Source organism: Alligator mississippiensis, chromosome 13, assembly GCF_030867095.1.
Source record: "Alligator mississippiensis isolate rAllMis1 chromosome 13, rAllMis1, whole genome shotgun sequence".
Classification (NCBI taxonomy): Eukaryota; Metazoa; Chordata; order Crocodylia; family Alligatoridae; genus Alligator; species Alligator mississippiensis.
The window spans coordinates 7,463,384-7,489,339 of record NC_081836.1 but is presented as its reverse complement, the minus strand read 5'-3'; the positions used below and the strand labels follow the sequence as shown (position 1 = coordinate 7,489,339).

Below are 25,956 nucleotides of genomic sequence, written 5' to 3'. Positions count from 1 at the left end.
TAGTCATCTATACATCCAGGCAGCTGTTAACTAAACACGCTTCAGCACACAGCTTGGTAAATGAAATTTGGAGATTGGTAATATCGGCACTCTCTCTCCTGCCCGAGAGAATTTATTAGTTCCAAATTTAAATTTCATTTGTGAGCAACAAGACACAATTTATAAAGGAACAGGTTGTTCCATAATACCCATTTCCCTTATCATTCCTTTTGATCAAAGCTTCCTGTGTGCAATTTTTTTTTTTTGGCGGAGGGGGTTGCAGGGGAGGAAGAGGGAAAGAGGAATAAGACGATATAATCTGCTAGAACAGCAGCTTCACATTTTGCAAAAGTGAACAACCTGGGTCAAACTACTAAAGTTTCTATACATTAATCTACACTTAATGGCTACAGTCGGGATTCTCGTCTACAGTTGTACACATAGATAGTAGTGTTGTGAGCGTGATAGATTTTGATTCCACAACACTTTATATACAGACACACACTTAAAGCAGAAGCTACCAAAACCCATGTTTATTGACACATGTCCAATAATATCCTCTGTTTAGACTTTTCTTGCAACAACAAAGAGTGTTTAAAATGAAGCAGATCACTTCAACATTAGATCTCCTGGACGGAGTGGTAGAAAACAATCCTACCTCACCTCTATTCGGTCTCTGGAAATTAGTCCGGATGATGGGAGGGATGCACGGCATGTCTCATTCTTAAAGGGATCCGTCTCTAGGCAGTTCGGCCCTTCCAGAGTCATTTTGCCCTTCCGTCTTTGATTGCAAATATTCTCACAGCAACCAGCTATGATATCACAAACCAACAAATAAGCAGCAGACAAAGTTCAGTGAAGTCCTGCCTTTAAGGAAATAGCCTCAAGGAACAAAATGCACCAGATGAGAAGACAAACACAACATGTTTTTGCTTAACAGATACCCTCTTTTAACTCCCTGCCCTCCAGCATTTTAGACACCCGACATTGAAACAAGCAAGTGTCCTTTTTTTAAGATATCCGTGTTTGTTAATAAAGTAGGTAAGTGGCAGATCGTGGCATTTCCAGGAGACTTCACATATAATCTTAAGGTAATCATCCCCAGACAACCTGATTCAGGAGAACACTTAGGTACTTGCTTAGCTTCAAGCAGGCACTGAAATCCCATGGACGTCAACTTAAGTGTAACAACTCCCGTGAAATGGGTCGGGTTAAGCGATTTGTCCGAGAGCACATGATGGAAACGAAACGCAGGAGTCTTGAGTCCTACCCCAATATTGGGTTAATAAGCAGAGGCCTTCTGCATTTCCTCTGCATACATCATCAGTATGGGGGACAAATCTAGTTCTCAAAAGCCTCTGGGTGTTTTGAAACGAGCCATACCAACCAAAGATTGTTCTGGCCTTTAAACAGCTAGTAGCACTTCATTTGGTAATTCCAAATTTATATTAATCCAGTTTACTTTTCACTGTTCAGGCTTTTTCTCTCTGGCATTTCACTGTTTTGGCAAGAAGACTAGACTGAGACATTGCCCTTTTTATAAGAAACGTGTCAGTGCCTAAGGCAAGCTTGCTTTGTAACTCGCCACGTTGGAAGGGAATATTTAGACCCAAAAGACACTGCTTTAATATCTTTAAACTATTTCTATTGCTATCGAGGACCCCGTCCTTCAGACTGAAGACATCTGTTATTGTGGCTCTTAGCCACTGTAATTTTAAGGCCTCAAAGGCTTTTTTTATACTCTCGTAGCACCCCAAGGGATACAGGGCACATAGGAAAATGAGGCACAGAACTTGAGGCCTGGATTCCTGCAATGAGGGGTTCGCAGGCAGGGCCCTATTGACTTCATTTCATCCCACAGCAGCATCAGAGATTCAGTGAGTTGCCCGAAGTCACATGTGAAATCTTTGGCTGAGCTAGGAAGAGAATCTCGATTTTCTGAGGTCCTATTCAGGGGCCTTGACTACAAGACCATCCTCTTCAATAGGGTAATTTGTATGGAACCACCTTTTCAACGGTGCTTCGGTTTCACCACAAGAAGCAAATGCCCAATTTTCCAGCTTCTGGTGTGAAGACAAAGAGATTGGGCAGAATTGGAGATTTCCACTTTTATTGGATGCTTCCAATGTTATACCTAATAATATACAGATACTAATTTTCCATTGTTCCATTCACATCTTCACATATTCCAGCCATTCAATCAGTTACATTAAAATAAGGAAAAAAAAATACACAGGTGAAATAAAATAAATTTGTAAGCTGGAAAAATACAATATAAACTGTATCATATTCAAGAAACATTCTCTTTATAATTAAAACCCCACTTGTAACAATTAAAGTAGGATTTAAAAAAAATCTTGATTTGTATTTTTAAATAGATGGCCTTTACGTATATTTTTAATCATTTGCATATGTACAATTCAGCCAGTATCTCTGCCTGCCTGTGGCAGAATACCTGAAACATACAAACAAAACACTGAAAAGTAAAATTATTAACAAAAAAAAAAAAAAAAAAAAAGGATCAAAGTTCATCTTCCAGGAAAGTACAGTATAATCAGAACCTTACACACATGCTTCTCTCATCTGTATTAAGGCCTAAGACAGAAGTGCTTTAATAAAAGCAGACAGTGTGAAGAAAAGTCCTTCCACTTTTCTCTTCAAATTCCTGTAACAGCTCATCTATTTCGTTTTCCATATCTTCTGTGTGCTGTATCTAAGGAGGAGAGCAAGAACATATCAGTGATCAGAACCGAGCAATGCTGATGTCGTTTGAAACCCCCCTCTTTGCTAAGGGCTATTTTCCAAGTTTAAAATAGCAGGATAGATCAATTTATGCTTTGATGAAGATTTACTTGGCAATTAGACAATAATTCCCAAAGCATTTAACACATAAAAAAAGTGACATGCAGACTTAATATTTGCAAGTAATTTTGTACCACTTTGATACCAAAAAAAAAAAAAAAAAAAAAGTTGATTTCACAAAACACTAGATCACAACTCCAAAAGGTCTTACACAGACCTTCTCCGGCACATTTGGCCATATTTACACTGGGAACAGAATCTGGTTCAAATACAGTAGTCCCGTTCACATTAGGGCAGCTAGGCCAGGGGGGCAACTTACAACCTCATTACATCCTGATCCACTTACAGCTCTGTTCCAATCAGCAGTGCGGATGGCACCCTAGCTTTACGTCAAGATTAATCCAAGCCTTCAGTTTGATTGCAAAACACAGGTCACGATCCCACCTGCACTACAGCTCCACTTCTTGGCAGGTCTATTTAGAAGGGAAACAGATGCCTGTGGCCTGTCCTATGAGCAGCCTTTGGCCATTGTTTCTCTAACCAGCACAGCCAGGCATCATCTTTTGCTGCAGCGAGCATACATATGGAATTTTAATCTACAGCTTTCACCTCCTGTTCAAAAACATACTGGTGATGTCCTTACCCAGGTCAACATGGGCAACTATAATACAGAATCATCTCTAGCCTAAGGACCTTCTTAGCAACATATAGGGTGGCTGTGCTCCTGACATGAAGAAAACCCTCTCAAAAGGAACCAAACCAATGAGTGTTTCACACTATACGTGTAAGCAAGCCCAGGAAACCTGGAAGCTGAGTCGCACCATCAAGCCCACAATAGGTTTGTGCATCCAAAAAGGATCATAGCAGAACAGAATGGACAGGCCAGCGGGCAGAATTACCAGTCTGCCGCGACTGTGGACTGTTCAGGCTCATTAGCTTAAAACCCTCTAAAAAGGTGAACAATATTTCTCTGTGCCCGAAATGGACTTCTCTGGAACAGAATGCATCAACCAGCTCATGCATTGCTGGCTCCATGAAGCCTTCTTCCAGGTGGTAGGTTTAAGAATTGTAAGGTAGAAAATGGAAGGGTCTAACTGAGACTTCTCCCACAGACACAAACAAGGGATTCTTTTAGGCAATTTGTGCAAGATATTTTCCACCTATTTGTAATGACTCAGAACATGACATGTAAACATCAGTCATTCATAATAAGAACCACTTTTATAAAGGGACAGTTCTACTAAATAGAAATAGTCTATGCATGTATAGTGAGTGCAACACTGGCATATCCAGAGCTTGATGTTTAATAAGTGCCAACGCATCCAGTGCTGTGCAATATTGCATTTAAACAATAGTAGCCAAAAGCACTGAGTATTCGTCAAGCACAAGTATCATGGCTAATTATATATTTGCTTTGAACATTCTTTTTCCCCCCTAAAAAAACATTAATTCAATGATGATTCATCCATGTAGACTCATCAGCGCCAAAGAAAAATCCCAGGGAAAGATTTTGGAAATGATGTTGACATGGGGTTTGATTTAGGTAAAACTTCGCCTAAAGCTTAATCATTTTCCATAGACAGCACACTAAGTAGTGTCTTTCTTTTTATTATTTAAAGAAATCAACCAACTTGTAATCCAGTTAGAAAAAAGAAATCAACTACGGCCCAGGCATGGATAGGAAACATGACTTTATACTTACACACTGACATAGCTCGCAGATAAGGAAAGCTCCCAGGGTTGCCTCCTCATGATTATCCTGGATGTCCACGTTGATCACATGTACTGGCTGGCACGTCTCCTGTTCTCTGGAGTTTAAATCTAGTTGGGAACAGACAGAGAAGAGTGACCCTTCAGGAAAAATCATGTTTCACGCAGAATATTCCTAAAGGGAAGGTGGCAGGGAAATAAGAAAAGTGGCATCCCAATTTAGTTCTCCCTCAACCTTGTTTTAAGAGCTCAGTTCATTGTGTGGTTTTCGATTTTGTTGTGCAGAGCCCCAAGGGACTTGTGAGACGAGAGATGGACTAGAGAAATCAAATGATCAATCTGCCCTGCAAAAGGGCCATGAGAGTTTATCAGTCCAGACAGAAGAGCTATTTGCCCAGCAGTTACTTCAATGGCCATTAAAAGACCTAGGCCAAGATTGTCAACAGCGCCTTGTGACTCAGAGGTCTGATTCTTAGAGAACGCTCTGCACTCACACCATGAAGACTGGGTTGTTTACAGGTGTCTCAAGCTGGATTCCCCCCCCAAAATCAAAGCATTCAGGATTTCTAGTCACTTTAGAAAATCCAGATCATAATGCATTTAATTCAATGAAAAACAAGTAGCTCTTCCCAGGTGAGCAGTTTTTGCAAGGTTGTGGATTATCTGATATTGTTGTACTTCTCTGCACTACAGGTTTCCATTAAAGTGCCGCGTATTAACAATGAGAGGCTCTCACTCCTGCCTGCGTCCTGCAACATCAGCTTGGCCAACCCGTCCAGAAACTCCACTTTAAAATTTCAGTCTCCATTCACAGCAGGAGCCACTTGGCAGACTTCAAGCTCTTTCATTTGCTATTTCTGAAGGGTGTCATCACACAGAGAAAGAGGTGCACAATGTGTGAATTAACAAGTGGCGGCCCTCTCGTCCCAACCCCTATGCAGGAAACGCTCTCTTAAAATACCAGGGCAAAGACTGCTCTCTGATAGGATATTCATTCAGATCTCAGAGCTATTGCTCATAAAACCTATCAGTGTCGTTCCAAACCAGGTCCCTTAATAAGCCCTGAGTTCTGTCACTGTTCAGATGACAAACCTGAAACAAGTGCAGAGTGCTTTGTACAGCTGGCAACATGACGATGGAGGCTATGAATGCAAGCAGGAACTCTCTTCAATGTATAAGATCCTAGATTCACATGGCTGCCCCGTGAATTTAAAGGCAACTCCCTCACCATCGTGGGAGACTGTCTAGTGAGTACAGCAAGAGGCTGGGTGCTGTTCCAGGTACTGACACTGACTCACTATTAAACCCCAAGCAAGAGCTCAGTTTCCCCATCTGTAAGATGGAGACAATACCTCCTACCTCTATGATGGATAAAAAACGCCATGACGGCAAAATGTCATTACACCTATGCTGTATGGTTCTCTTAGGACCCTCGCCTGTACTCCATGCTGATTTTAACACCTTGTGCTGGAGCCAAGCACTCTGAACTTACAGGGATGGTTAATGCAGGAGTTTTTAACTCCTATGGAGTAGTAAAAGCCCAGCCTCATGAGGCAGAGTGCACAGATTATAGTGATGATAATGCTGAAAGGATTTGTTAGTAAAATAATGGAGCAGAAGCTTTGCTATGGAGCTTCACAGCTTTATGCGAGTTACTTTTCTTTTTAAGGGTCACAGGAACCCGCTTTCCTTTTTTTCTCCCTACATACTCTCAGTACTCCTTGATACCACCACGCGATCTGGAGAGCGTTCAGACTATGGGGTCATTTGTGCTACAGCTTTCAGTGAGTTCACAGCCAAGCTGGTGGACAGGTGACTGTGGGCCTGTGTGGGATTTCAAACCATGGCTCGTGACTTCTGGCATGCCTTACTTTGACCCTGCCTACGACTGTTATGGTGCAGCATGGATGGGACCAGCCAGTTTCCCAAGTAACTCATGTACTCTACATTGAATGTGGGAGGGGAAGAAGGAAGAAAAACAGTGAGGAGACGACCAAGATGTCTGGTTTGAATACTCTGCTCCTGTGAGTGTCGGGCGGGATGGGGCTACTTGGCGAGCAGGGCCCAGAAATAGGATGTCTCATATCTGCCACACGTTCCAGGGCCATTTCTGAAGCTGTCAAGACAGACTGAGGGTAATTTGCCTGGCAGGTCATACTCACTGCCAAGGGCTGAGCCAGGGCACAGCCTAAGGGGTGGAGGGGGCAAGGCTGTTATAAATGCAGGAGTGAAGGACAGCCCTAGGGACTCTGCAGCTGATCGATGCTGAACCAAGAGACATTTCTGCTGTGAAAGCTAAGATTCAATACTGGTGTCACACACTAGCCAGAGGAAAGCATCGTCGCAGCAAGGCCCTTCATGAGGATAATGGGTGGTTTACCACGGTGTTTTATGGATATAGACGGAAAGCCGAGAGGGAAGCATTCATCATGCCTAGAGGCTGCTCAGGCTGTGGGATTTACAGTTGGGTATTAAACTGCAATTCTCTTTCTGAACCTAGGGAAGAGTTCAGTGAAGAGAAGATTTGTAAACTTTTTCCTAACCTAGCTGGGTTACAGGGAAACAAGGGTGGTCTGCAGAGACAAAGGCGTAGGGAGACCCAGAGAATGGCAATTTTGTACATTGCTTTGGATGTGTTTGTTGCAGTGAACGCTTGCACGTTCGCTTTGGAAAACAGCTAGATTCCTTTCACCTGTACTGACCAATCTTCAGTGGCTAAGGCCTCCGCTACCCATGAAAAACTCCTGACGGCTTGATGACTAGGCTCAGAAATACCTAGAAAAGCAACGAGAGGCTCTCATGCTCCTCACACAGCAAGAGTCTAGGTGACAAATGCTACATATCAGGGCCACGCTATGAATGGAGAAACCACCTCTGAAAAAGATCAGAGGGGAAAGTATTTTTGTGCATGGGCACAAGTAGACAGGTGTTGTGTTCTGCTGAAACCTTGCATTTAAGTGTAAATACTTAAACAACAAGTAAAGGGGAGGGGACTTTCTGTGAGACACCACTAAATTTACTGCCCAAGCTTGTATAAAAAGTGTCCATTGCCTTCCAGATGCTATTTACAACATTTTCTGCACGCCTAAAATGCCTGTTTGCTAACAGACCACTGAAACCACATGGCGCTTTTTTTTTTGTCTGAAGTTCATTTTTAACACCTCTGACACTTCATTCTGTGTAACACCTTGTGAGAAGTCCAGAAAACGACATAACTCGGACCTGTTCTTTTGCAACAAATTAAACTGAGTGCAGGGAAAAACACAAAGGAGCCAGAAGCATAAAAATCATCTCGGTCCTCCCAACCGTGTCACACTTGGATTTGTGTGGGCAGGAGAGACATCACGTGGTGCTGGGCTCTGTGGAAATGACACCCACAACCCTCTGCCCCTGGCATCTTCAGCTGAATCAATACCACAGGGAAAATCTAGGCAGCTCTCCCAAGATATTCAGACCCAGTCATGTAGTGTGGCAGATCTGGTCAGGCCAGCATGTCCAAACCATGATAGTGCCAAAAAACACACTGTTGTGTGGACACAGTGCAGTGGGTTAGCTTTAGTTATGAGATCCTGGTTACTCTCAACATGACCTTGACTGTATTACTAACGGACACGCCTGGTCTTCTGTATTGCTGCACGTGCAAAACACAACTTTTGTACTGAGTGAGGTCAGATGGTTCCCTCATCTGACTCACAGGGAGGTGGCCTTGTCATAAATCTAGGGTGCCCATCATATCCACCCTGCTACATTTCCACCCCAGGAGCATTTTGAAAACCATACTTGGCCAGAGCACTTGGGTTCCCATGACTGCCTTTCCAAATCCTGTACCTAGAGCAGGAAGAATGCCTGCTACCCTCCAAGGTGACACCTGCATAACACACTGAAGAGCTACCAACGCCTTTTGCAAATAAATATTTGGTGTAAATATTTGGCCAAGGCCCCTAAATCCTGGTTTCCAAGTGCTTTCCTAGATGGATCTTCCAGCTAACAGCAGTTGGGTCTGTCTTCAAATTAAGAAAAGGAATCGAAAGAAAATTGGTTTAACCATCCAAGGTCCTTACCTTCTACTACTTGATCATAGACTCTCTCTTCACATGTTAGGATCAAATCAAACACATCTTTGCAGTTCTGGAATCTTTCTGGTCGCGGCTTGATTCTCTTATTTCTGTCCAACATGTGTAAAATCCCATTCTGTGTATATCTGTTGTTGCTTGAGTTAAGTAATTTTGAAAGTAACATTTTGTATTTTCAGTAAATAAATTAGTGCTTCCATTACTATGGACTGTTCCCCATTTGCTTTGAAAATAATTAGAAGAGGAAAAGGCAAAAAAAGAAAGAGGAAAAAAAAAAAAGTGGTCTCTTGCTTGCATATATAAAAGATCAGGGATCTCTGTATTATTCCTAAAAGGCTGGTAACAGCTCAATTGGTATAATTTGCAGAGCCTCTGCAATACACAGACATCTCCATAGAAATGTATTACTACTGTCAGTACATGAGTATAGATGACTCTAGAAGAATCTCTGAAAAATGCTGGGTTCTTTACGAAATGTCTGTCTTGTGGAGCTATATTTGTAGCTATAATCCTTGAAACGAGTGCATGTAGCTGTTTTATATAAACCAGATGTCTTCTGTTCACATAAAACAATACTTCCTCTAATAAGGCTCTCCACCTTACAAGCCAGTTATGTACTGCTCCTAATGCTGATTGCAAAAAAAAAAAAATGTGTGGGTGCTACTCACATCTAGGTTTACATAACTGAATTTGCACAGAAGGATTTTTTTTTTTTTTAAAGAGCATATTGCCTTAAAAATGTTACCAGGCACATGGTGGCCTAGCAGAAAATACTGATTTATGCATATCAGAACTTTATAGTCACCGTGTGAAAGGATTAATTGGCTCTGCTGTTTGGCATCTATTTTTGTGGTATTATTGCAACCTTGGAGTCTGGATTTATACACTGTATCCCATCCCCATATAGACACTGGGCAGGCTGCTGTCAATGCCATCATTATTTTCCCAGACTTCTGCAATACACAGCTTTAGTGACATACGCCAGGGTGCAGTACCATCTGAACCTGTGGCCAGGATGTTAAATTCAGCACACTTTAGTCTCTAGGTTTGCCATCATTATCATAATTCTTATTAACAGTATTATTCATCTATTCTGACATTCTACAAAGCCTTCTTGTAATCTGAATCCTTGCAAAGGTCATTTGTCTATTTCCAGACATTCTTTTTGTAAAAAATCAGTGTTTAATAGTAACATACCTAAAGTATTTAGGCAAAACTCTCTGAAGTTAAAGCTTCAGGAATGGGCCAAGAACACCAAAAATATCTAGATGGAAGAAACCTGGAAATCAATGCCCATCTCTTGTCTCACTTCCAAAGCAGCAGCACGCCTGCATTCTCCAATTACTTATTTCTAAGTTACAAAAATAAAAAAGCCAAGGTATTCTATCAGTTCCACACAAGGGAATTAATTGCATGTAAAGAAAAACGATCAGCCCAAAACCCTTCCTAATCTTGCATATCGCAGAAGGCCAAATCTACTATTTCTTCTCATTCCCCCCCCCCCCCCCCAAAAAAAAAAATCACACCATATTTCCCAAATCCCTTTTATATTCTGTAAAGGACACAGACTTCATTTCTAGGTTCTGGAAATAGAAATCAGAAGTCTCTGTATTATTCATTCCAGTTACCTTCCAGAGCAGCGCTTCTCAACCCGTGGGTCACAACCCAAAAGGGGGTTGCAAGAATATATGAAAGGGTCATGAACAAACTTTAAACATGGATTCTCCTTTAAAGGAGAAAAATGTAGGAAACTGTGGCTTTTCCCTTGACAGCCTGCAAGAGACTGCTTGGAGCTCCCCCTGCCCCACACACTGGGGGGCTGGGACCTGGGGGTAGGGGGCAGCAGGTCAGGAATGAGGGGCACTCGGTCAGGACTGACCATTGATGTTTCCAAATGGGTCCTGGTACAAAAAAGGTTGAGAATTCTCCTCCAGTAACTATATCTGAAACCATCCCAACTCCATCCACGGAGGTCTCGGATATCATTCAAGCTATTTCACCTTTAGCTATAACTGCCTGAATTCTGACTTCTCTCCGATGTTTAATAAAATAGAAATGTTAATGACCTGGATAAAAAATAACCCCAATTCCTTTGCCAGCTTGGGTTTCTGATGAAGACTGAGAACATTGTTTCTATTATTTGGTCTTTCACTGTCAGCGTATGGTTTTCCACAGTGCATTGCATAGACCACTTGTTTAACAAGTCACTCTTTTTTTAAATTCCTTTGCTCTTCAAAAGAGAGTGGTCCAGTCAATTTGGGATCAGGCAACAAACATCTTGCTGTATACATTTCCTCCTTCTAGCTCAACAGTAAAAACTGTTCTTCAGCCTTATACTGTCTAATGCTTCTGGGTGTAAGTGTCATTGGTGTACAGCGATAACCCTTCTTCAAGACTGACCAGGTCCACAGCTTCACCCCCAGTGACACTCTTGAACATCTCCACTGGATTTGTTGGACGTGTTCCTCCTCTGAGTGGTCATGTCAACCATCCTACAATTTAACTAGACTTCAGATCTCTGAACCTGCCTAAAACATGTACCCTGCTACTTGTCACCAATCCATCAGTGCTTGACTGTCCCAAAGGAACTATAAACATCTGGCTTGGATACTTTCTTTAGGAATCTGGGATGGGCCCCATTTGGTCCTGGATTCCTCTGTCTATATACTCACATTCTTGATCATATGCTATGGCACAGGATCATATCCGCTGGTATTTTTCTTTCCAAAGATGAAATGCATCTCTGGCATCTGTCCCCTAAGCTTTCCTGAGCTAACAATGAGGCAGAGAATTAAAATTTGCTAAAAAGCCCACACACTCCAGCTTTACTTCTGCCAGCTTCCAACTACTCTCTCCAAGGGACCCATCTGCCTGCATAAGGAGGCCTGAACCAAGAATTTTTAATTGTATGCCACCTTCTGTGATGGTCTTAATGACACACAAACCTGGAAAAAAAGCCAAGTGACATACACAAGTGAAGGTGGCAAGGGTGGGTATTTCCATTATGTAATCATGGCCTAGGCTGCTTTCCCTTATCAAGTGACCTTACAGAAATGCAACATTTTCAAGTGACTCCACTATCTTGGCCCACATGTCTTCAGGTCATTGGCATCAGACCTCATTTCAAGCAGTGGCGACCATCTCCTACTGCTTTTCACCATACGCATTCCCAATAGATGCATTGCTTTGACTCTAACTGGTCTCCAGAAAGTTTTCACCTGACTTATGACCAGTACTGCTGTCATCTAAAGCAATACTCTCACTGCTGTGATGCTCAAAAAGTCAACACCTGAGGCACAGAAACCCATCTGTGGTGTTATCTCTAATGGCAAACCACCACTTGCTGTTCTGGATGTTCACCCGTTTACATCCCTGACCCAACAGCCTTATAAAGTAAGACTGATTCTATCCTTACACCAAAGTAGCTGCTCTGAAGTTAGTGGGATCCCAACAGGTTAGGGCCCCATGTATTTGGGGAGGGGGGAGGCAGAGTATGCTGCCCATGTGAGCACCTTGCTTTTCCTATACCCCCAACACTAGAACCTCAATTCCTAGTCAATCAGCCACGGCCGTTCTCAAAACACTCTCTCAGTTTTACAAAGGACATTCTGTGTTAATTTTTTGGTACAGAGAAACTTCTCTAGGTCTCTGCAAATTTACAAGAGCACTTACCAAAAAGAAACCCCCAAAACACAAACCCCACTGAACAAACCCTCAATCTTCCTTCCTTTCCACCCAAAGCCAAAGAGAACACATTGAGCAGAATTAGACTCCAGAAAAAGAAAAAAGAAAAGGTTTTCTTCTCACAAAAGTCTATACGTTTCCTGCCTACTCCCTAACCCACTCCACACAAACAAGCCCACCCACAATTCATCCATCTAATTTGAATTCAGGTGCCCATCCAAACACAACCCAGGTATAGACGGTATTAGACTATTTGCATTAGTTGACCGAAGTGCCCATGCAAGTCCCTACAAAGTGAGAATTTCCAGTCGGTCATAATAATTAGCATCCTTAATATCTGTATTAAAGCCACACAAACCATTCAAAATGTGAGCACGTGTGCTGAACAGATAGACTACTTCCAATTGTTAAGTCCAGATCACGGGTAAAACAAAAGGAAGTAGATTGCATAAAACGGTCTAAGTGTGTTTATTACGCTGCACCTCTTCCATCCATTTCTCAAACCCTGCATCCAGTCTAACAGTCGTGCTGTCATCGGCATGGGAGCATCTCATCTTCGTGGCCCATGCTGAAGGATGTTACAATGCCCTGTCACTGTTTACGATGGTGTCTCAGGTTAAGACCATTTCTAAAAATATCAGAATGCTTTGGTGTTTTAAATGCCATTCTCCGAGCTTTCCAACAGGGTGATTTAAGAAAACCAGACAGAGATATCACCCCCCATCCAGAAGAGGATCTATAGGATTAAAAGTCCGAGTTGGGTTTGTTCAGCAAGAAACACTGCTAATGATGGAGCCACGCTGCCAGGTCCTCATTCTCTTGCTGCTGCATTGTTCTTTCTTCTGAAGCAATTGGCCAAAAAGCCCAATTTTTTTTTCACTTAAGTGAGTACAAAACTGAACGAACCCCATTGCTTTTAGGGGAGTCACAGTGGGGTAAAGCCAGTGCAAGAAGAATGGGGCTGGAGCTTTGTAAGTTGGAAATATCTGCAAGGACCCTTTGCCTTCTAAATCATCTCTCTAAATATTTGCTTCCTGATTTATGGATCTTTTAAGAGATTACATACTTTTCCAGAAATATCAAAATTATGTGCTCTGCTTGAACTATAAAGGATGTTTTAAGACAGATATGAACCAGGATGCTGTTCATTGAGTTGTATTCCTAAGAAATGTTGAACCTGTGCACAAAAAGTGTTACACTACATCAGACCAGTGTATACATACAGGTCAAAGATTTACTGAAGACAACAGGGCTTAGTGGCCAAGTACAACTTTGGCCTGCCTCTGGTTTGGTTTTGCTAAAAGTTTGAGGAGTAAAGAAAGATGCTGCTGCCCTATTCAGGAGTACATCCTCAAAGTCTTAGACGTAACCAATCCAGCTATTTGAGTTGAGTTAAGGTTGTAAGAGCAGCCATCAATATTTGGTATTGCGTGTCCATGTAAGTCTCCATTACCAGGTTTCCTTGTGTACAGTATACAATTCTCAGTTGAAGGCATTTTTTTCCATAACACTAATGACAACTAGGTATCTACCTTCCCTTTATACCTTTGATAACTCTTAAACCGTTCTATGGAAAAGAAGTAGCAAAGTCCTTAGATTCTGAAGATTCACTTCAGCAATTTTCTTAACACCTACTAATTTGGGGGCTGGCTATTCTCACTTTTGAGTTTGCCATTTTATGGGCGTGAAGAATTATGCGGCACTACTGATGCCATATATATAAACTCCAGATGCACCCACAAATATTTACAGCTACAAAACCTACATCTGCAATGACTCTTCCCTTGGGAAAGGGAGCCCATCCTATAGAAATCAGGCCTTCCTGAACACTACAGTAAGGAGTGATGATGAGTCTTAACTAACCAAAGTTTTTCCCCTTAGAGGACAGAATAACCAAACACTAACAGATCTACTTTGCTCTCTTTATTCTATACAAATTATAAACATCCCACATTTGAGACTTACAAGATGAGGTATTAATGCGATGTGTTGCTATTTGCCAAACCAGCAAGAACTGCCCAGCTGTTTTCACATACATTTCCATCACTTAGACAAGATATACGAAAAGGGTTGTGCCTTAAATGAGGGTTGGCAAACCGGCCAATTGACCAGTCAAATATTGACAATTGACTGGTCAACTGACTGCATCTTTTTTGACTGGTCAAAGATTGGTTAAATATTATAGGGATGCTTTCTGTGATTATAACAACTAGGGGTGAAAATACTGTTTTAAAAATTAGCTGTTGAAACTCTTCTAATTATATCAGTTAACTATTTAAACGATAAACACAACCTATTTCAAGGGCTGGGGGTGCAGGGTCTGTGTGGGGGGTGCACTGTGGGGGCTTGGGGCTCTCCGCTGCGAGGCAATTCCCCACACTGGTGCGGCTGGCAGCTGGTACCCAGGGCCCAGCATCTCGCAGCCCCAGGCCACCCAGAGCCAGGTGCTCTGTGGGCAGGCAGTGCAGCATGGAGGAAGCACCTCCCTGCCTGTATTTGGCCATTTCTGACCAGTCAAACAGCCAACCCTACCTTATAGACAGGAAAGATAGCAATACTTAATTTGTCATCTTGTACTTACCACCTTTTCTTGGCCAAATACTTCATGAAACTATATTATGCTCAGTTTCTGTTAAATCATTGATTGCATGAACTAGGCAGGCAAGAAAATTGATGCCCCATTAAGATTTGTATTTCTGCTATTTCTCTTGAAAAATGTCTCATTAAGTTTTTAAGAAGTTTGCTTTATCCAAGCTTGAGTAATCTCTCTCTCTTACAGCCTGTATTTCAAACCAGCCAGATGCAGGGAAGCTGATTTTGATTAGGTTAAGAAATTCCCAGATATCTGGAAATTGCCACATTCAACACCCTCAAACCTATTTTGAAGTTAAAAAAAAATTAAATAAATAAATAAATAAAAAGATTTCCCTGCTGGTGTTTTTCATTGTCACGTATCTCTGTGCCCATGGCTGGAAATGGAAGTGACAGCTGACCATATGGGAGCTTGCCCTTGTAACATTTCAAACCCTGGTTTTGTAAATCAAAAAACTTTTTGCAGAGGTGAGGTGGCTTGCAAAGATTTTGGTGCTCACAGGAACCTAATGTCTGATAACAGTAGTAATGGTACAATCTTGGGGTTTTTTCGTGTTAGAATGTCATGGCCATTGAATGAAACACAGGCAATTTAATGATGGCTTCAAGAACATTATTGGTAGAAAACCATTCAAGAAACTTTATGAATGTAGATTATGCATTTATTTCTATAAAGATATATTGATATACACCCATCTCTCTTTATATATAATCTACTGAGATAAGCAGATTTTTATACTAGTCACCCCCATAGTATGGCAGCAATCACCAGGGTAATGTAGGTACTGTAGGTCTTTAGGAAGTCAACATCAGAATTTAGGGGGAAAACAATTCCTTCTAAAGATTATCCTATTTAAGAACTGTAAGACAGCATGGTTATTAAAAAACCCGCTCTATTCTTCTCTTCTACACATTCTCATTTCCCCCCAATTAACATTTTGCAGATCCCTAAAGATGTATACTGTTGAATATCTGCCACTGTTAAAAAAAAGTTATACTAAACGTGCCAGCATTTTTAAACTGAGTGACTCATGTAAGATGAAATACAGATGCAGGGTTGTTTTGTTTTGTTTTGTGGGTTTTTTTTAAATCTATGACTCAAATGTTAGAGCCTTGCTCTGTTTATATTTATACCACCGTAAAGTTATTCACCTTCTTTGCCACTTCTGAGAACTGCACTTATTCCAAATTCTATTTCGGAAACTAAATTTTAAAGGAAGTAACTAGAGCACAGCCTCCCAGGTTTTAAGAGATGATGAAGTAACCCGTTCTGTGTGTGAACAACAGGACCTGGTACACCGAATACTTCAAGCTTTTCTGCTCAAGGTGGAATACTGCTCTCTGTACAGCTCCTTTTCAATAATTGTCAATGCTGAACTGTACAATGACCTATATTGTGATGCTAAAGGAAATGCACGCTGACCTCAGAAAGGGCAGGTCAGTATGAATGCCAATACTCCCGGGGTGCTATATCAATCTGTCCTAAAAAGGGAAGATCCATCAGAGGCTTTACCCACTGGCAACATGTCGATGTTTTTTCTTTCCTTGCCTCATGTTGGATACATCTTCACATCTACAGATCAGGCCAAAACCAACTCCGAACTCACTGCTGTAACTTCCAGATACTAGAATTTTGAATGGAGTTCGTTCCTCAGACAGGACCACAAGGGGACATGAAGAAAGGAAGCTCCCAAACAAAGAAAAGGTACCACGGAAAGTAAGCTGCCACCTGTGTATAAGGTTTTATTTCCATACAGTCATCACAGCAGTGAGGGGTCACTCAAGTTTTACTTTAAAATAATGTGTAAACGAAGCTGTGAGATAGGGAGGTGCCTTGGCCCGCCAGATCTGCAACACAGAAACAGGCCATCTGAATGGAGCATGTTCTTTCAGCATCTTGGTTTTGGGAAAGGTCTCATGCTTGAGGGTGGCAAACTAAGCACTCTGAATAGTGAGAAATAAGAGCAAAGCTTGCTAAATCAGGAGAATTAAGATAACTGTAGAAGTATAAAAGAGGTAAAGGATAGATGCATCCAGTACGTACCAAGTGCAAGATTACAGGCCAGGTTTCTGATTTCCCACCAGTGAGAATCAGGAGTAACTCCATTAACTTCAATGGGAACAACTCCAGTTTTAGTCCATGGTGACCAATATCAAAATTTGACTGGCATCACAAAAAGAAAAAATAATAAATGTGCGTACGTATTAGCAATTCGCCATGCAGTGCAGCAAGCTAGTACACCACCCTTTGACTCTGGAAGAGATGCCAGCGCTCTTTCCTGCCCAGGGCAGGGGGTCGGACTGCATGATCTATTGAGGTCCCTTCCGATCTTAACGACTAGGAAACTTCTGAACCACCTCCCCAAACTACCCTGAGATATGACACCACAAGAAGCATGCGATTAGGAAAGCCATGGAAGAAGAATTGCAGCGTTACTGTGCATCATGAGCAGATCTCTTCATTAAAGTAGGCTAGCACATGCTCTTATTAGCCCTGTCAATCACATTCACAAATACTAAAACTTTACCTTCTATTTATTAAATCCAAGATGAAGGTGACCCTAATTAGCCAAGCCAGCCAGCTATGCACAATCTTATCTTGCAATAAAAAGGGAGTTATTCCACTGATATCTAGCTAGTGTAAGAATTTCACAGAAACTGGACAATTCAGTGAGTCATTAATGAAGAGAGTTCTACACCATTAAGTTGCCAAAAAGTTGTTACCACCTGAATGCCAAAGGGAAATGAATGAGAGCTTCCAGTTAAGTTTCTATAAGAGGTCACCACAGCACAAAATACATTAACACTCACCCAAGGGATCTACTGTGAACAATATCCAAGAGCAGAACTGAATGTGTTAAGAAAATGAACTCATCCCCTGCCCTCAGATGTGGATTTTTCAGGAAAAAAAAATGAAGCTTGCTGGTGAAGCAGTAAGTGAGAGGAAGCCAGTGGCTATGCCATGCCTTGTTTTGCGAGTAAAAAATTCCTTTTTATGATAGACAAGGTTCTTTGGGTAAATCTGTTTTGTTTTTTTATGATTTCACTCCAGTGACCACTCATGGACACTAAAAGGGGGAAGATGCTACAAGAGATCCTTCTAGCTACAAGAGATCCTTGCCAATGGCATACAATGTCCTGTTCTGCCTCAAATCTAGACCAGGCAAGAGGCAAGCATTTTTAGACAATGCTTGCAAGTCAAGTCAGATTTCAAACTAAAAATTAATTAGAGTCAGAAATACCTGTCCCAAGCCAATTTTTTCCCATTTTTTTCCTGCTATCCACTTCCCACTACGCCTTATAAAAAAGTAGATAGAACAAGACAACAGCAACTCAAAAGAAAATAATATTCTCCATGTAACAGTTGAGAGAAGAACAATAGAGTTGTACATTTTGTTGCTGTACTCTTCCCCCTGCCCATCACCACCAAAAAAAACCCCCAAGTGTGATAATGTGGTACAAGAAACCTCCTAAGAAGAAGACAGCAAAATAGTGGCTGATGTCCCATGATGAAAAAACTTCAGTTTCCCCTTCTTAAAATGTGACCATTCCCCTAAATGGTATCCTTGACTATCAGATGCAAAGCCTTCACATTCAGATGCTACCTATCTACTGACCCACGGATGGATATAACTAAAGGATACTTTGAGACTAATACATTTCATGTGTGCCATACTACATAGTGTAGCCTTAACAATGAGATGCAGCCAGCATTTTCCGTTCCCTTAAACACTCTATAACACTTCCTTAAAATTTTATGGATTCTAGGGATTAAATGTCCAAGTGACTAATGACTTTGGGACCTAACTTGAGACACCTTAAAGGGGCCTCAAAGTAAAAATATTTAAAAGAAGAAGAAAAAAAAATATCAGACCCCTTTAATACACTCAAGATGGACATCCTGGATCAAATAGGAGTTTGTGAAAAGTAGCTTTGTGGCTTTGCTTTCCAAGGCAGCAGTCCTTGGAAAATGTCATCGTTCACATGAAATTAACTTAGTCAAGCCACTGCATAAACTTGAGAACTCTTTAGCAAAGGACAATTCCTTACCCAACACCACTGAATCCACCGGGGCCCTGGGCTGTGCCTGGGATTTTGAGTTATAAATAAGATTTTTTTTCCCTGAGCAACTAAGGAGCAACTGAGGGAATAAAATGGAAGAGACTAGAAATAGCATTGCCAAACATAGTGGTCTACTCCTTCCCCTAACTGCATTTGCCTGATGAATTTAGTTCACTGTTAATTCAAGCATTTGGTTTGTGCAATTATTTCTTTGTCCAGCAGGATTCAGAATAAGATATCAATACAGCACAGAGATTCCTACACCATGACAGCTACAGTTAATTAGAAATGACTGAGACAGCAATGAAAAGGAACTTCCTCGTAGGCCACTGTACTTTACAATGAAGTACTGTAAGTGCTTGTATTTGATGCATTTCAAATTTCAGCCACCACTATGTCTTGTGTCTGTTGTACAGTATAAAGAGGTAGCTGATGCAAATACATTTTGTACCTACTTCATTGTCAGCTCTTTTCAGCATAGGAAGCCTTTGTTTCTAGCGGGAGAGAAGGCCCTACCTTCAATTCTTGTCCCCGATTAGGTTTTACTGCTCTGGGTACTATTTTGTTGCCCAGAAAGGGCTGCAAGTTGATGGTGGTACTCGCATCCTGTGAATGGATTGTAACTCCAGAGAGCCCTGCATGCAAATCACTAAGTGAACAGCACAGCAACAGATTAACGGAAACGTGCCAGTGTATTTCCTTTGCATAGCATGAGGTTAAAATGTGCTTCTGCCCATCCAAGTCTTCGAGATGTTCCATATTCTACAAGATGAGCCTTTTAAGGTGATGTTAACAACTAATTTGAAGTCTAGGCATAAGAAATGGACTACATAGCCACCTAATAGGGATTATTTATATTTATTTAGAATCTGTTGATAAATTGCAATTCAGTTTAAAGCTGCAGTTGCCCAAGAAATGTACATGCACTCTGGGGGAATACTCCACATTTTCACAGCTATCCTTGACACCTGGGACTCGGAATGCTTCAGGCAAAAAATATGACATGCAAATGCCTCATAGCATGGCAGCAATCACCCTACTTGTATGGATATTATAATCTTGCCTGGTGAAAAGTAGAAGTATTCTGTTCTGTTGTTCAGGCAATGAGGTTATAGCCGTCTGGCATTTGCAGGTTTCCATTTCCCATAGGCCAGTGTTTTTAACCTGTGGTTCATGGGCCCTTGGGGGTCCATGCGCTATGTCTAAGGGGGCCAAGAAAGATTACTATGATCAAGAGGATGTGAATACCCACACTTACAATTCAAAGGGGTCCACACCTCCATTAAAAAAATTTTAGGGGCCCACAAATGAAAAAAGGTTGAAAACCACTACCATAGCATCATCTTAACTTACTAATTGGCTACAATTTACAATGCAGCTAGCATGTATATCCTATTGGCAGGAATGAAAACTCAACATTTCCTCAAGGAAAAAACCTGCTCTAGTTTTCCTGTATGTTAGGAGCTCATTTCTTTTGCCAGGTAATAAAACTAAAGGGCAACATTAAAAATGCCACATCATAGCCAGCTGTAATTTATCACCACAAGAACCTGGCTATTTCCATCTTTGGAACTTCATTTCCCTTTAATTTGCGACGGAAACTGTAAGTTTTAATAGCATGCGCTTTATGCAACTGAGACTGTGTAATGTATCATTCTTTTTCTTTTTTCTTTTTAAATTTCCATTGCCTAAGCAGAGTGCATAAGCAATCAGTATCCTTTTTGGCTCGTATTGTAGTGCTAAAACGTGTGGACTGCAAACAGCGTAGAGGAGTGTTTCAAACTAAACAAAAGTTATGCACCAAAAGTATTTATTATAGAAACACTTTAACTGGTCTAAGATTGTGAGGCATTTCTTTGACGAAATCTAAATTTTAGGCCTTGAACTAAATGCACAATGAGTACTAAAGACTAACTGTTCAAAATCATAAGCTGCTCTTAAATGGGCCTAACAGTTTCACTTGAAAAAGGCTTCAGTCTTTTTATGCCCAAATTTCACACAATACTTTATTATGTTTCACTTCTGGTGCCGTCGGTTATAACAGCTTACCAAACTACAGAGGATAGTTTTTAACCTTGTACTGAAATGCAGCCCCCTCTTGGGTAGGCGGCAACAAACTGTTCAGCAGTATCCAGCAACACTGCACAAGCATCAAGGGACATTTAGGTAGGCAAAATGCCACTGCTGAAGCCAGAATTTGTCATGAGCACAGCAATGAACGATAAGATTTAGTGAATATAAAAGGCCCTAAAGAGTCGAGGACCTCAGCAAGCGTCGTGGTAGATCTGGAATACGGCACAGATCCTGACCTCATCACAGGGAATTGATCCACTAAGGATGAAGAATCACCACTGCCAGCAGGGCATGGGATTTCCTTGTCTCGCTATGCATTAGTCAGGCTCAGCGCCCCTTCAGAAGACAAGGCACAAGATGGACAGCTGCAACCCCAGCTTTTTAAAGATTGCGTTTGAAGGGGAGAAAACCAAGCTCAAACCCAAGTAAAGCACTCCCGGTATGCCTATCTGACCAAAAGCCATATTTTAGTCCATTACATTGAATGAGTAAACTAAGTATGAAAAATGAGTATCTATTAATACAAATCCACTTCTTTCTTGTTTGCACAGTCACTCATCCTTGTGATTCCTATTAGCAGTTCACTTTAGGGAATGGGTGTGTTATTATGACAATTACCCTTTTTGTTTAAACATTTAAAGCCATGGGAACTTCTTTAATGTTTAGTTATTTAGCGCTCACGAAATGGGTTTTATCAGCTCTAGAGCATGACATATTGCCTGTCCATAGGACAGCCAACACCAGGAACAGGAGCAAGGCTGCTACTGCCCTACATACCCCAGTCTTCCCTGGGGACCAGCCCCTGACTTAGCTCAGTCCTTTAGCTGTTCTTGCCATATGTTAAGCTGCCAAGAAGGAAGCACTTACGATGGCTGTTTGATTGGGCAGAAACGTCTTGGTCACCCACCTTGTTTCACATAGTTCCTAGGCACAATTAGACTCCATATAGCAGTATTATCTTCAAAAGGATCACTATCCCCTCTTGCAGGGACCACAGCTAACTTGTCATCTTCTTGAACTTGCTTCAGCATTTCTGAGAACGCTGAAAACACCAAAAGACTCTCTGTATGACTGAAGAAGGGTGTTAGTGCCCGAAAGCTTGCCAAGAACAATTTTTCCAACTATTTAGTTGGTCTAATAAAAGATATTGCATTTACCCAAACGACCTTGCCACCTCTCACAAGGCATTCTTTATATTAGCATGACCTCTGGTCCATGACAAGGACAGAATAAAGAAAGAGTCCCTGTCTCAGAGAGCTCACAATGCAAGCGAAGACAAGAGACAACAAATGAAAACAGATGTATAGGGAAGTACAAGGATACAGAGACAGTTTCAAGCTGTATGATAAAATAAGTGACCTTGGCATGCCACAAGCCTAAGGAATTGCAAAGTTCTGAGGACAAATTGGAAGAACAGCAAAGTGGAGCCTGGAGAGGTTTCTGGGAGACGCCTCCACACTTGGGGAGCAGCATAAAAGAAAGCATAAACATGAATTTGTTCAAAAGATTTTAACAACGGAGCAAAAATGGGAACCTTGGGCCAGAGGTGGGGGGCAATCTCTCAATGCAGAGAGGTGATAGTTTGGGGACAGGTCACAAAGGCTTTGTAAATGCAGGCATGCATTCCTGTTAAGCATTAAAAGGAAGCCAGGGGAGGAAAGCAAAGACAGGGGTGATGTTATCAGAATGATGTGCTCAAAAAACAGTCCTTGTGGCAGCATTCTGCATGGATATGGCCTGGGCAAGACTGTACTGAAGCTAGAAGAAAAAGGACGTTGCAGCATGTGTGTTGTGGGACAAGAGTTAAGCTGGATAGGAAAAGCAGTACCTTCAAACTGTTACACAGAAATAATCCACAAATATAACGGTCACTAACTTAACTAGCTACTTTGACTAAGGAAAGCAGTGTAGCTGTATCAGTGCAGGGCTCAACATGGGTTATCATGATCTTCTGTTGTAACTGTGTTGAACTTGAGTCAATGGCAAGACACCCATGAGGAGATATTAGAGAAACCAGCTCAGATTTTAGTTTGGACTGGAGACAGGGCTGAACAGAGACAGATCTGCAAGCCAGCATACAGAACACAGCTGAATGTGTTTGAGGACAAGACGACCTAGAGAAAAAATTGTAGGGAAGAAGACCAGAAACAAAGCTTCCTGAACCTCCTCTCCAGAGGTTGGGGATGAGAAGGACCACAACGAGGAGACCTGGGAGGGGACAGAATCTTAAAGATGAAGGGAGGATAAGATGTCCATAAGAGCAGGGTGAGCTGTGTCAAAAGGTACCTGATGGGCCAAGGGAAGCCAGAACTGAGTTCTAGTTTTGAGGTTTTGTCTAGGAAAGAGTTGCTGGAGACTTTGACAGGACCAGTTTCAGTTGGGAGTTAAGGGTGGAAGCCAGACTGGATGTGATCTAGGATGGAACGGAAGGACTGGAGCTCTGGACAGTGAGAATAAACATGTGCAACGAACCTAAAGAAGAAAGAGAAATGAAGAGGCTGGAGGGGTGGGGGGAGAAGAAAAGTGAGCATTTGAAGTGGATGCAACTAACCCCCCCCCCCCCCCCCCAAAAAAAAACAAACCACTTTTTTTGAGAGAAGAATCCAAAGGAGTCAGACCAAGGGAACAGTGAGGAACGAGGGTAGTTTTTCTGTTAGGAAGTGCAGCTTTAATCCACAGAGTATCAAACCCTGCAGAAGTTTCCCCATTTTCTACTACACCCCCTGGTAATGACAAAGATTAACCCATACTGGATGGAGCTTTTGCTGCCTTTCCCATTATCCAGCAGCAGGTGCACATGGTTTTGATTGCCCCCGCTTGAGAAAACCACTTAATTGTGTGCGCGTGTGTGCACGTGCAATTTTAACTTAAATTGATTTTCTTTTTTTTTTTTTTTTTCGAATCAGGGCCTGGAAACTGGCATAGATTTGAGAGCATTACCATGGAAAAAAAACAAAAGCCAGTCCTCAGATCTCCCCATTTGGTCTGTGATGCCTGAGGAGGTGCATTTAGCAGTAACGGGATGAAACTGAGCAAGGTAAAGTCGGGCATCAGGAAACACAACTAACCCTGGCACCTACGAGACTGAAAAAGTCTCCAAGGGAAGTGGTGGAATCTCCACTGCTAGGGTCATTCAATAAAGGGACCTGCACCCAATTCAAGGGAATTTGGCATGAACTAGATATGCTAGCAAAAACAGGGATTTTCTGTAGGACAGAACTGACTTGTTTCCTTACCTTGCAGACTGGCCTATGAACAACTTAGCCCAGGAGTACATTAAAAAAAAAAAAAAAAGATCACGATCGACTCTAGTTCCTTACTGGTAGTTCAAGCTTGCCTTTCCCCTGCGAAGCTTCAAGTGAGCAGAAATAATCAGTTTGGTTCTCACTGCCTGATACCCTCCCAGTACTCCAAGAGCCAATTCTTTTCTGTGTTACCTGCATAGTTGAAACTATTTGCAGGTATCCAATAAGCCCTTATTGTTATTATTTTGCTCCTGTCAATCAGAGCAGGAATTACATCCAAGTATGTCACGTTATGGTGGGCAGGGAAAAAATGAGCCATTTTGAAAGCTAAACCATACACAGAGAAATTCCATCCCCAACCCACAGCTGCAAACCTGGCAGCATTGTGCTGGGCCCAAAGGTTTCACTTGTTGCTCACCTGTTAGCACCGGTACTCCTGATGGAAAAGCATTCACAGCTGTGTCCCTCCTATCTGGAATATAAGCCCTTAACAAGGAAACCACAAAAGCCTGAGGAGTTAGGCGAGTGAAATGCTGAAGCACACCTCTTTTGATAGCAGAGGGAAGAGGATGAAGGAGATGAGGCAAGGCAGCAGTTATCATCAGGGTTCAGATAAGCCACTAGATTTGGGTCCACAGAACAAACTGTTGGGTATTTGTCCCTTGAAGGGAAGAGATGGGCTTGGGGAACACAAGGGGAGTGTATGAGGATGGATAATTTTGGAGGGAGGTGGGGAGGGTAAGCAGGCTGGACATGGGGACTGAAGGAAGGCATGCCTGAGTACAATCGCTGGCAAAGCTAGAGCCTGGAGTTGGAGGGCATCAATCAGTAAAGCTAGAGGGAAAGACTACAGTATGAGTTCAGGCTGGGCTGTCTCCAGTGTTGGCCTCCCCCCACCCCAAACTAGAATCAGTGCTAGTGATTGCATTTTTTCTCAACTCATTTAATACTACAGAAGAGCACAGTTTCCTGCATTTCAACAGCCCCTCAAGCAGCCTTCAGCTCTTCACCTTGGAACACCCTTCCAGATGATCTGAAACCATGCAGACAGAGGAACCTGGCACTAGCTGGGGGTCAGGGAGAAGCTAAGGGGTTAAAACAAGCAACAACGTCCTTCCTATCCCCGTCCTTCCTATCCCCTGCCCGCTGCCTCTCACAGTCCTTAGGGTAAATGTAGCACCTTAAAGAGTTGGCACAGATCTGACCTGCTACTTGTTAGGCACAGGTGTCGCCCTGGGCATCAGCTAATCCTTGCTTCAGAAAAAGGAGTCATGGAAACTACTCGCACCCCTCATCCAGCTGATGTGAATTTGTGAAGACACAAATTCATCCATTATGTCCAACTAAATGTGTGCAAAGGATGTATGGACACACATCAGGGGGATTTCAGACTCCATCCAAGGACCAGGGGCTTATACAGACATGCCTAAACCCATTTGTTGTTGGAAGACCTGTAGTGTTATTTCTCAAACAGTGCAAAGAGGGATTTGGGTTTTGTGAGGCTCGCTATACACCCCTACCTACCATGTCTTGCTGAGAGCAGTTTTGGAACACGCTTCTCAGACCAAACCTCCATTCAAGCTGGTTCTCAAGGCTAATGTTGTTTGGCTCCTGCTGAGAAGAGGGTTATACAGACGGTGGGGCTGTTGAACATGGGTAGCAACAATGAAAGACAGTCTAACTTCTCTCTCTACCCTGAGACCCACAACCAAAACACCCCACTAACTCTCCCTCTA

General features: G+C 42.1%; 1 protein-coding gene across 1 annotated transcript in view; it reads right to left on the bottom strand.

Moving 5' to 3' along the window:
• Positions 1 to 497: 497 nt before the first annotated feature.
• SSU72 (SSU72 homolog, RNA polymerase II CTD phosphatase) overlaps positions 498 to 25,956 on the bottom strand; it is a 62,936-nt gene continuing 37,477 nt past the window's right edge. The window contains exons 3-5 of the mRNA XM_006269150.4: positions 8,553 to 8,692; positions 4,484 to 4,602; positions 498 to 2,692 (exon numbers count right to left, since the gene is read on the bottom strand). Of these exons, the coding sequence (XP_006269212.1) occupies positions 2,591 to 2,692; positions 4,484 to 4,602; positions 8,553 to 8,692 (361 nt within the window). The 3' untranslated portion in view covers positions 498 to 2,590. The remainder of the gene's footprint in view (positions 2,693 to 4,483; positions 4,603 to 8,552; positions 8,693 to 25,956) is intronic.